The sequence below is a fragment of the Xiphophorus hellerii genome, chromosome 20 (genome assembly GCF_003331165.1).
Source record: "Xiphophorus hellerii strain 12219 chromosome 20, Xiphophorus_hellerii-4.1, whole genome shotgun sequence".
NCBI lineage: Eukaryota > Metazoa > Chordata > Actinopteri > Cyprinodontiformes > Poeciliidae > Xiphophorus > Xiphophorus hellerii.
The window spans coordinates 5,442,789-5,455,470 of record NC_045691.1 but is presented as its reverse complement, the minus strand read 5'-3'; the positions used below and the strand labels follow the sequence as shown (position 1 = coordinate 5,455,470).

Genomic DNA, 12,682 nt, shown 5'->3' with positions numbered 1-12,682 from the left:
TCATAGCATCGTGTTACATGAGCTGTAATGTTGATCTCGTCTATGGAAGTTTTAAAACTTCCTCTCAGCTTCCCTGTCGATACTCAACTCAAATTAACTCAATTCAACAATACTTTATTAACCCCCAAATTAAATATTGTTAAATATTGTTTTTACCCATAGCTTAGTCTTTTTTTTTTGTTTTATTTTTTTCAGACTTGTCATTGATGCTAATGGTTTTGGGCAGGAAAATATCCTGTAGCAGTCAGTTTCACAGCAGATCTGTAAAAATCTCCACATTTCAGTTTTGTGTTGTTCTGGACTTGTTTGTGCCTTATGGCCCCTTATTCCATGACATTGAACAAAACAGAATTGTTAAGTGGATTGTATCATTATTGTTATGTTATTGTTGTTAATCTATACAAGTCTCTTCCAAATGAGATAATGAGTCACAAGATGTTCCTGTAAAAATAAATGATAATAGAAATATCTAATAATTTAGATTTTTATTTGCAGTTTTTTTTACAGTTTAAGAAATAGCATTAGCAAAAGCCAATGGTATTTTGGAATATGGTAATAATCCAAATATACTGCTTTAGTTTCAAATTATAGATCTGAAACTAAAAGGCTGAGAGCTTCCTCAAAGCTTAAAAAAGGCCTGAAAACCATCATGGCTGTTGCTGTTGATCGTTTAAAACAGCTACCAAGCTTTTCCACTGCAATGTAATGTTTTTGCTTGTTTTTTTTCATGCTCCTTTTATTCATATAAAGCACTTTGAATTACCCTGTTGCAGGAAATGTGCCATACTAATAAATGAGCCTGCCCTACCTAAACTCCACAGTAATGTAGCGAGATTATCAGGATTTTGCTGAAAGCAGAACAAGTCAAGCATCATAGAAGAACTGGAGAAAGAGCAGAGTTGTTAATAATTTACAACTGCATTTCTAAAGCAAGATGTTGCCATTTTCTTTTATTTGCATTCAAACTGGAAACATTTAAATAAATGTTGTAGTTGAAGTCATCGTCTGCAGCCACTTAATGTGCATACAAATGCTTTTCTCTAAGTAATTGTAACAGGAATCTAAGAAATCAGCATATCAACCAAGCACTTGAGTATGCTTTGGCGAGCACTTTTCACTCGATCAAACACTTGGTTATACAAGGTGATAGCCTGATCTTCAGTGAATTTCTTAACATATTGGCAGTTCTCATAGTCTGAATTGGGAAAGAAAAGGAGTATTAATGATCAGAAATAAACACATTGCTATATTTATTTCAATACATATAGTTGTTCCTGGTGTAGGAGTCTCACCGTGTTCTGCATTTAAGACCTGTGGTTTGGAAAAGTCAAGACACTGGACCTGCATCTCAAATTCCTTCAGTTCCTCTTCAGTGACGTTTGGTCTCTTACCTGGTGAAAATGTGGCATAAAAGAAAAACAGTGCAATCTGTTTAACCAGTATCCTGTTTTGGAAAAGTTGTCAGTCAAAAAAAATTGCAATTTTACACAATATTGTAGCAAAACAAGCACAAAGTGGTGACACATTGGAAAAGAAACTGACAAAAATTGATTCATGCTCATCAAGAATATTTTTGTGCTTTGAGCAAAAAAAATAGGACGAATGAAAAAGAATTGTCTTAAACAAATACCAGTCAAATATGGAAAATATTCAGTTAAGGTGACCGCTGGGCCTCTGTCTCTTTAAGAACCTCATCACAACTATTTTTCTCCTGAGGCATCTTGGTTTCTCCATACGGCTGCCATAGCAGACTCAAGCATACAGAAATGAGTGAAAGCAACTCTCTGGGAATGTGTTTGATGGTGTTTACATTATAACATTATATAAACCTAAAAAAAAAATAGATTTTGCATAACATCCCATCTTTAAGTTTAACAATTAGAGTAAATAACCTTAAAATTCCTATAATTAGGCATATTTATGAATTTGAAGCTTAGAATTTATTATTTAAATATTCTTCAGACTGGAGCCCTATTTATTTAGGATTATGGGACACATTTTACTACTGAACCATCTACTGTTGAATTTCAGAGATCTAGTCCTGCTCAAGAAACCAAGTTATATCAGCAAACCATCATGTGTCACCAGATTTCTCCCATAACATGGGCAAGAGGTTCACCTAAGTTCTCACCAATTTGTGAAGTTATTTAGTGCAACAGAATTTACATGTAAAGTTCTAACATTTTAGGTGAAATAAGTTTGTTTTCCTTACTGAGTAATGAAACAGTGCTCAAAGTATCGTTGGACTTTAAGACGATGCAGTCAGAGCAGCTGGTTTGCAGCAGGACATCTGGCTCACCAACTGGAGAATCTGTTGAAAACAGTGTGAGGGATTGTAATGGATTTTAAATTAAACTTCATCATTTTAAATCTAAAGTTGGATAAAAGTAAATAAAACATACTGAATCACCATACAAAATTTAAAGGGTATCAGGTGATTGGAAACCTTATGTTTAATGTGAAAATACAACCATTTCTGATATGTACTAATGTTTGCTTGTCTTTTTTTCTATTCTATGTTATTTGAAATATCACTATAGCTAATATGACAGAGTTTGGAAACTGATACACCAGCTTCTTACTTTCACTGTTGACTTCAAAGAGTTTGTTGTTTTTTTGAAAAAAATCTTCTGTTTCATTCACGCAGAAGCCATGCCTGGAGATGATTTATTTTAACATTTAACATAAATTGCATAAATTAAGTATTTTACTTAAAAATGCAAGACAAAATAATGGTTACTCACATTTTAGCCTTAACCGTAGCAGCATAGTGGTGTGGCGTGCTCTTATAAGTAATGTCTACAGCAAGACTTGGCCAAAACATGCTGTTAATTAGCAATGCTGGCAAGCAGACCTCTGTTGATACAGCTATGTAGTGCCACCTCCCAGGCAACTTAAACAGAAGAACATATATGTTTGTGAAAAACATTCTAAATTCTTAAGAAAAATGTGTTACTCTGTATTTTTTTTTATTTATCAGAAAAAGTAAATCATTTGAAAAAAGGAATTTCACTTACATCTGGATGTTTCTCAACTGGCTTTGCCAGTTTATTACAGGTCAGAGGTGCAGGCTGACCCACTGAGACAAAACTCAGCACAACAGCAACCCAAAGAGTCTTCATTATGGATCTTCAACAGGCTCTTCCCACACTCCACTCAGGTCTGCTTTTTAAAGTTGCTACTGACCAATTATTGTTCTGCTACCTCCAACCGCCCCTCTGTCAGTGACAAAGGCCCGATTTTACTCTTCCCGGTCTTCGTGTTTGCTGATCAAATACTCATTTGGTCTGTTTGCAAAGTCAATGACACTTCTACCAGAAAAACTTCTCTAATGTTTCTTTAAGGTTTTCACAATTTTTCAATATATAAATTTTTCTGACACATCACTTCAACCTGGTCTCAATTGAACTAAACTTTATGTTTGCCACAGGATTTGCAACTGGGGTTAGAGAAATCCAGATGTTGTGGAGAGCTTTGCTGCCTTGAATAGCTTCAGTAGAAATCTTTCTGTTTATCTACCATTTTTGAAAACATTTTTCTAATGTCATTTATATTCTTACAGGTTGAATAACTGCTAAACACTGTAATTATTTGCACTGTCAAATAAAAGCTTAATAAAATCCTGTCAGTGCTGGCACATAAAAATATACTCTGAAAATGTACACATACATATATTCTGCCACCAACATGAGCCAAAAACATGCCACCACTATGGCTCTAGCTGGGAGCAGTGAACTCTAGATTGACTCTGTTCACCAGTGGTTCAGGGTTATTGATCTATGTGGCCCTGCTGCTCTAAAAACACAAGGGTAAATTAAGAAAAAAAAAAACATTTGGGCATGAGAAAATAATAAATATTTTCTCTATATCAATGTTTCCCAACCCTAGTACTTGAGGCACACTGGCCTGCATGTTTTTGTTGTTTTCCTTCCTCAAGCACACATGATCTCAGTTGATGACTGAATAACAGGCTTTTGCTGAACTGCAGTCATCTGAATCAGGCGTCTTAAATTAGGAAAACTTCTCAAACACGCAAGGCAGTGTGCCTTGACGGCGACAGTCAGGAAACACTGCTCTATACGAACGGAAGTAAATTTGATATCTTTTAACTTTCCTGACTAACTGGAATTTATTGCACTATGTGGCTCAAAAATTATTTTCTGTTGTGCATTTCCACTCTTAGTGAAAACAATGTGCTTCATTCTGCTTTCTACAGAATGGAAAAACATTTAAAAGCATTAACTCTATTGGTCCTAAATTCAGTGTGAATAAATAATACTTATTTCTGTAAGTGCTTGGTAGATATGTGGAGCTTCTGCCCCGCGGCCACGTTGGTCGTTTATCCACCTGTGGTAGCAGTGCCAGTGCCTTCTACAAGCTGCACTCACAGATACACATTTAACATAAATATATTAACCCTAACTTTTAAGATTCATGTAATTTTATTACATGACAAACTTCCATTTACTTTTTATAGATAATTTTAATGCGAACCTATCAAATAAACTTACCATGATTCATATTCATCAGTATAATAATCCTATTTATTTTAATTGCATAATCCTTAGGTTTATGTATTTTGTATTATTAAAGTATAGTTATATTAAATTAATAATAATGAGTGTATTTATTTCAAATACATAAAGTGTATTGTTTGAATTGCATAATAATCAAGTTACCTATGCAAATTAAATAGCATATGTTTCTATGATTTACGTGTCATTTATGTGATAAAACAGGTTAATCATATTAATGCAACGTCTTTCCACTCAGTCAGTTGTGATGGTAAATGGACTGAACTTAAATAGCACTTTTTCCCAGCATTTTTTACCTCTAGAACACATTTATACACTGATACGTAGATCAGTAGGGATTTGGGGATATGTGCCTTGCCCAGAGGCACATCTACATGTGGCAGAAGGAAACTGGAATCGAACCTTCTGATCACAAGTCGACTACTCTAGCCACAGGGCCACAGTCGCATATCCATCACATGGACCTGAGTGCTGGGGAAAGTGCATCCTCTTCTTGTTTTACCGTCATAAGACAGGTGGCAGCCAACTTAAAGAGACTTTACTGCCTGCCACCTCCTGGTGCAGGACATTGTGTCTGATTCCTTTTTTCACTACTCATAATTTTAACGAAAACCAAACATAAAATTTCAATACCAGAATCTTGTTTGTTTAACAACTTTAATTATCTAAACTTTGTAAGTATATATTAACTAATTACATTCAATGCATTAATTTAAAGGCATATATGTATACAATATGAGTTTTTAAATAAAACCAAACAGATGTAAATGCATAAAACTTAACTCTGCCATGAATCATTTCTGTGAGTGTGCAGCAGTCTGTGATTTATTCATTGACCTCCTCCTGTACTGAGATATTTTAACATTTTAGATCTTTAAATCTCAGTTTACTATCCGATATCACAGAGTTACACTCCTGACATTCAAGCTATAATTTCAGGTGAGTAGAGGTGGATTTAAAAGGAAAAACAATTTCCCTTCTCGTTTCTGCTGCTTAGTCAAATACCAAAGTCAAATACAGACTTTGGTCAGAGTACATAAGCGGACAGTATATGTCCTGTTCATTTAGCTAAATGTTTAAAGTTTAACTATGAACCTAGATATAGGTTCAAACAGGTGTTTGCCAGGGTTGTTGTCTTTTTAAGCAGCTAAGTTTTGTCGGTCCTGATTACAGAGTTGTTATTTGATAAACTGAACAAACCGAGGAAGTTTGCGTAGAGTACAGTAAGGGTCTGAGTAGTATTTTTGTGGTGAGTTTAACAAATCAAACAATGTGTAAATTCCAAACAGGCGTTTAACTTAGGTTAGCTCGTACTTGCATTCAGATTTAAGAAATTATGGTGAAGGGGAAAAAACTGCTCTTCATGTTGTTTGTGATTTTTATGCAGCCTGGCTCCATAGATTTTGGGATTCCATTCATAATAGACTGCTTAGATTTATCATAGGTAGCAAACCCTTCAGTTACCATTGCACCTAAAATTTTTTAGTTAAATGGTTTTCTCTGCACACTCTTAGACTTTTACATTCGGTACACCATCACTTATGAATCCATCCTCCATCTGGTTCTTTCATACTTGTCATGTTACATTATACTGCATAAAACAAACATGAGCCTTCTCTCTCAGGAATTTATTACGCTCATTGTTCCATCAGTGCATAATAAGCTTGGCAAAAAAATAATTCTCCTTCTCAGGTTTTGCTTCAGCAGAGCCAGAAGCTCTCCAATCTGGTCTCCAAACACTTGGGGAGATCAAAAGTTTCATAAAGGGATTTAAAAATGTGTCCAAATTTGTTATCAGTGGGAATCTTTCCTTTGGTGGTGCATATGGTATAGATTTTCAGAATTGTTTAGTGGATTTCACTATTACTGTTTTCACTGCTATTGTTGTATGATGTATAGAGGTATCTTCCTAAATGAGATTGTGAGTCTCAAGATGTTCCTGCTATAAATAAATGATTAATAATTTTTAAAAATATCTAATAATTTCCATTTTTATTTGTGCCCATGAGCCACTTTGGAGGGAAGAATCAAGTTGTTCTTTATTAAATATGTGGTAAAGTATCTCCTCATCTGTTTCACAATATGGTAATAATCCAAATATACCGCTTTAGTTTCAAATTATATATCTAAAACTAAAGGCTGAGAACTTCCTCAAAGCTTAAAAATGGCCTGAACAACATCATGAATTCGCTCATTTTTACCCTGAGAGTTATTGCTGACAGTCAGCACCATGAACACTGGAGAAGACATTTCTACCGTGTTGGAAGTCCTCATCGCCGTCTGCTGCTGTCTGGGAAACATGTTGGTTGTTTTTGCTTTGTGAAAAACTAAAGGCATCCAACAACCCACCTTCTGCCTTATTGTGTCCCTGGCTGTCGCTGACTTTTAAAACAAATTTGCATAAAAATTTGGATATTAAACACATTTTCTTTCACCTTCAAGCAAAATAATTTGTTTTAGGTGAATAAAAAGAAAGAAGGCAATAATGTATGTCACTTCAGAAAGTCAAATGCATCAGAATATATATATACACTGCCTGGCCAAAAAAAAAGTCGCCACCTGGATTTAACTAAGCAAATAGGTACAAGCCTCCTATTGGATAAGTACTGCATAGGCGATTATCTTTCAGCTGGCAACAAGTTATTTAACCCCAGCTGATGCAATGAGTAACTCCTCATTTCTTAAACAACCATGGCAAAAGACACATCCTGTGGTCGTGGAAAAGACGTTAGTCTGTTTAAGAAGGGTCAAATCATTGGCATGCATCAAGCAGAGAAAACATCTAAGGAGATTGCAGAAACTACTAGAATTGGGTTAAGAACTGTCCAACGCATCATTAAAAACTGGAAGGATGGTGGGGAACCATCTTCTTTTGAAAAAATTGAAAATTTATTCATTTTACACATTTGCACCACCCCCTAGGTCTACTTTTTACATAGATACTGTTCAGGTCAATTTGACCTGGCAGTCAAGTTAAAGTGCAAAATAAGATTAAAAAATGTCCAATTCTATATGTTTCCTTGCAGCTATGAACCATATTTCATCACACACATACATGCACACCCCCACGCACGCCAACACACTTTCTCACTATTCTCTTTACTTCACTAGGAAACTGCGAGAAAGCAGGTGTTCATAGAATTTTTGACGGGAGTCTTTTCTGTTCCCGTGGACAAACTCCACCCACACTGAGTGACACTCAGCAGAAGTGGAGGAAAACATAAATACTCTCTGCATGACTGAATTATCTTGATTTTAATCAACGGGTCAATTTGACCCTGAACAGTATGTGTGTCTCAAGTTCAATTATAAAGATCACCCATTAAAAAAAAAAGTGTAATATAAAGAAATTGACCAAAGATCAATTTTAAGGAAATTATTGTTTTTTTGTGTCTAGGTTTTTTTTTCAGTGGACATAAAAAAAATGTAATTTAAATTTTTTATGTCCAAATGAGTAAATGTGTAGATTGTCGTTATTGATCCTTAATTTCTGAGAAATAAAAAAACATCATTGCACAAATATTGATTGAAATGGTTAGTATTGGAGTTAATAATCAGATACAAAAATGTTTTGGAAGGTTTTTTTGGTTTCTGACACTACTGCATGATTTAACACTCCTCGGGTCAAATTGACCCACGAATATTATTACTGTACCTGAAAAAAGAAACTTAACAGGATGGTTAAATGACTGACAGATAAGTTGAGAAAGCGGTCCAAATGTAAGTTTTTACCCCGGGCCTGCTTTGATCGCTTATCTGCAACAGTTTGTGATTTAATCATTGACCTCCTCCTTTACCGACATATCTTAACATTTTACGGCTTTTACTCTCAGTTTACTACCGATATCACAGAGTTGCGCTCCTGATAGACAAGCTATAACTTCAGGTGAGTAGAGGTGGATTTAAAAGGAAAAACAAACAGTGTTCTCGTTTCTGCCGCTTGTGTACTCTGACCAAAGTCAAATACAGAATAGCAGTGTACGTCCTGTTCATTAAACTGCAAAAGTTTAAAGTTTAACTTAACCTAAATATAAGTTCAAACGGTGTTTGCCAGGGTTGTTGTCTTAAGCAGGTAGGGTTCGTCGGTCGGATTACAGAGTTGTTATTCGATAAACTGAACAAACCGAGGAAGTTTGCGTAGAGTACAGTAAGGGTCCGAGAAGTATTTTTGTGGTGAGTTTAACATAACCGAACAATTGTTTAATCCCAGTCAGGAGTTTAAGTTAGGTTAGCATTCAGATTTAAGAAATTATGGTGACCGGGGGGAAAAAAGCTGCTCTTCATGCTGTTTGTGATTTTTTTACGCACTTCAGTTTGGCTCCGTAAACTTTGTGCTGACCCGAGTTTACTGCGTATTTGACTATAAAAACATGATTAATGATGATTAATCATAAAAACATGATTAATCTTTTTGTTTCCTTTGTGGCCCGCTAGCTCACGAGCTACTACACAGCCCAGGCTAGCTTGTGCAGTTTGGCATTGACAGAGAAATCATGGAATTTAATACAGCACGACTTAAGTATTTCTACCAGCTACACTGGTTATCTTTTCTGAAATAGGTAGTACCCCCGTGCTTTCATTATTTTTACGCTGCAGTTCTACCATTTTGTACTTGATTATATACTTGGTTTAAAAAGAAATCTTCAACTTCTTATTCTTAAATCCACAAGTCCTACAAACAACATATTAGGGAAGTGAAATATTGCATTTCGAAATCATTTAGCATAAGGAAACTGTATTTGAAACGTTCACATCTTTATTGCATTGAAATGTTTTTGTTAACTGAAATAAAAATAAAAATGAGAGTTTGTAAAAAAAAAAAAAGAACAACTAACAAGTGTTCATAAAATTAACTGAATTTATAGCTTAGTTTATGGTTGTGTCTGACATTATATAAAGTTTAGTTTCTTTCCTCGCTCTGCCGCATTATGTCGGCAGATCTCAGTCAGGTGTTGCTGCAGTCCGTCCACACCTAACATGCCAGCTACAGTTGGGAGAAAGTGCCAAAGTTCAATTTGAGATAACTTTGAATATGACTGCAATTTAGATAAAAAGAAATGTCTTGTAGTGAAAGGAAATAAGTGACATTATTAAAGGGTAACAAACCCACAAATAGGCGATCACGTCTGATTCGCCCATTCACATTCAGTCTAGTTCAGTCAGTGTCTTAAGTGATAGCCAAACACTTAAAACATTGTACATTGCAGCAGCTTCAGCAGCAGAGATTTATAGCTGTTCTGTTTTAAATGAGTACATACAAAAAAAAAACATATTGTCAATTTCTGGGATTTATTTTGTTACTTTTCTACTATTTCAGTCTTGCCCCATATTACGTAACTCATCTTACAAAACAGACTTAAACTAGAACTGAAACCAGCATTTAAAATAATAATAATAATAATAATTTATCAAACAAATGGTAAAAAGTACCTAAAGCTAAAATAGAATTGAAAATCTAAAGTCAAAACTAAATATTAAGACTAATAAAAACTGCAAACCTATTAAAACATTGGATTGGAGAATGATGCACAACCATAGTAGCCTGGCAGCTTCGCTTCATGCTGCTGACTAAAATAACACTAATGAAATATATAATAGTCCTTTCTGCAGAAGTTGAAATAATTTGATTTCCAGCTCTATTTCTGTCCAGATCTTACTCTGTAAAGGTGACAAAGTATTTTAGTATACTCCATTTGAATATGGTGCATTAATTTAGATCTGTTATTACATAAGGATCATATTTTTATGCGAATTGACAAAGTTAAGTTAAGCATGACTTGACTTTGAACAAGGCAGTTCGAAGTGCTTTACTCCACTAAACATTATACAGTAACCAACAAGCTATAAACTTTAAGTGTTACATTAGCAATAAGTATCAAATATATCGATCAATGAGCCAATTACTAGGAATCAAAGGCAACTCTAATCAGGTGGAGTTTTAGCCTTGATTTAAAGGACCTCAGTATTTCAGCATCTTTGTAGTTTTCTGGATGTTTGTTCTACATTTGAGGAGAATTAGAGACTCTATGCCTGCTTCTCCATAATTTGGTTCTGGAAAAGATACCAAATAGATAATAAAAAACTGGCAATTGATGCTTCTTTTTTTTTGCTTTTTCCTGTAGTCATGGAGCTGGTGATCCGCCGCTACCGTCCCTCAGACAAGGACACTGGTGCGGCGCCTGTTCAGTAGCGGCATCAGGGAGCACATCGGCCCATGTTTTCAGAATGCCATGTCTTAGCCCTCTACACCTCACTATTACTCTGTCTCTGGGTTTGGTTGGCTACCTCCTCGGCTCTTTGTATACAGCTCTGTTGCTGCCAACAGCCTGGGTGGGACTCATCTACTGCTGCTCCTACGACCTATTCGCCAGGTATGTCGCAATGAAACTTAAGACAGACATGCAGGACATCGACGGGACGTACCTGAGCAGACCGGATGATTGCTTTTGGGTGGCAGAGGCTGAGGTCGACGGGGCAACTGCAGGTCATCGGGATGGTGGCTGTGTTGTGTATAGGAAGTGGGAATGAGAAGCACGGGGAAATGTTCCGAATGAGCATCTCGCCAAAGTCCAGGCGGATGGGACTGGGCCGCAGGTTGACTCAGACTGTGATTGATTTCTGTAAGGAGCGAGGCTTCTCTAAGTTGGTGCTAGGGACCACCTCCACCCAGATGGCTGCTGTGTATCTGTACAAAAAACTGGGGTTCAAACTTGTCCTCACACACAAAGACGCATACGCTCCCCCCTGGATGCTTGCGTTGGTCCCAAGTCAACGTTTTAAAAATGGAAAAACTTTTATGAAGCTAAAACAGTGTAGGGTTTGCTTATGTGTCTTACTTTATACTGTCTTAAAGAAAAGCATGTCTTATAAATGGTAGTTTTTCCATTCACGTCGGGACCAAATGCAGTGTGAATAATGTGTGACATCAGAGAAAAAGTAATGAAAGGATTTAATATGTGAAGGTGTGAGGATATAAAATGACAATATTTATGTTATATCAGTCAATCATTTTTGTTTAAAGGTGGGGATAATTTTTTTAAAAATTATGCTTTTTCAGTCTGATTACGATGCATTCACCATCATTATGTTTGGTTGTCTCTAAATTAGAACAATTGAAAGTAGTTCTAATTTCTTGTTTACACTTGTTAAATGTTTAAGTGCATGAAAAATTATCAGTTTACTCCACTCCACCTATTGAATATTATTGAGTGTGTTATTGATTTGACCTATTTCCACTAATTGTTTTTATAACAATCAGTTTTGTTCTCCTGAAAAAAAGTCTTCACTAAATCTAAACTAAAGATTATTCTTTCTAATATGTTGTTTTATTTGTATTTTTTGTTTAATTTAGTAATAGAATGAGTCAAAACATTTCAGTAAATGAACCCTGACCCTTCTACCGTTTGTCCTTTCTTTCATTCCTTACCTCTTTTCCGTTAGACCTCACCACTCACCTTCAACCGCTCTGTCTCTTTAGATTAATCAGCCTGACCTAAAACTACATTTCATAATGTTGACCCGTTGAGATTTTAGTTGAACTACCACAATTAAATCAAAACATTGGCACTGATGTGTGCATTTTTGGTTTCAATGAGATCTTACAGTTATACAATAGGCATAATGCCACAGTTTTTAACTGTTTTATTGATGCATCAAAAGCGTTTGATCATGTAAATTATGAAAATGTGTTTAATAAATTGCTTGTAGAGAAAATCTTAAATATTTTTTAAGAATCTTAGTGTATTGATATGCTCACCAGTTTTTTGGGGAAAATTCTGTATCATCTTTTTATGTGGGTAAAGTGTGCAACAAGGCAGCATCTTGTCTTCTTCGCTTTTTAACGTGTATATGGGTGATTTATCTAAGCTGCTGAATCAATGTGAGACTGAATTTCAGGTTGGCAACAGAACCATCAACCACCTGATGCATGCTGATGATCTTGTGATTCTCTTTTTGTCTATATAGTGCTGGTCTGCAGCAACTGCTTTGCTTTCAGTGTGGATTGGAGTTTGATATTAAATATAATGCAAAAAAGAGGAACGTCATGGTTGTCAGGAGCAAAGAGGACAATAAATGATCTTTCTCTGACTTCACATGTGAAGTCAGAGAAAGGTTGGGACATTACATACTCTAATGCATACTGCCCA

General features: G+C 35.6%; 2 protein-coding genes across 2 annotated transcripts; one reads left to right on the top strand and one right to left on the bottom strand.

Annotated features, from left to right (window-relative positions):
* Positions 1-921: 921 nt before the first annotated feature.
* Positions 922-3,232, bottom strand: LOC116709865 (uncharacterized). Its single transcript, XM_032548531.1, has 6 exons — positions 3,018-3,232; positions 2,745-2,893; positions 2,583-2,656; positions 2,213-2,311; positions 1,293-1,391; positions 922-1,195 (listed from the first exon to the last, which is right to left on the bottom strand). Exons 1-6 carry the CDS (start codon positions 3,120-3,122, stop codon positions 1,062-1,064), a joined length of 660 nt encoding a protein of 219 aa, XP_032404422.1. The 5' UTR covers positions 3,123-3,232; the 3' UTR covers positions 922-1,061.
* A 7,427-nt stretch (positions 3,233-10,659) lies between these two features.
* LOC116709792 (putative N-acetyltransferase 8B) lies at positions 10,660-12,255 on the top strand. Its single transcript, XM_075074310.1, is given in 5 exon segments — positions 10,660-10,704; positions 10,706-10,771; positions 10,773-11,015; positions 11,017-11,298; positions 11,300-12,255. Coding segments are annotated over 5 exon segments (672 nt in total). The 3' UTR covers positions 11,336-12,255.
* Positions 12,256-12,682: the final 427 nt, after the last annotated feature.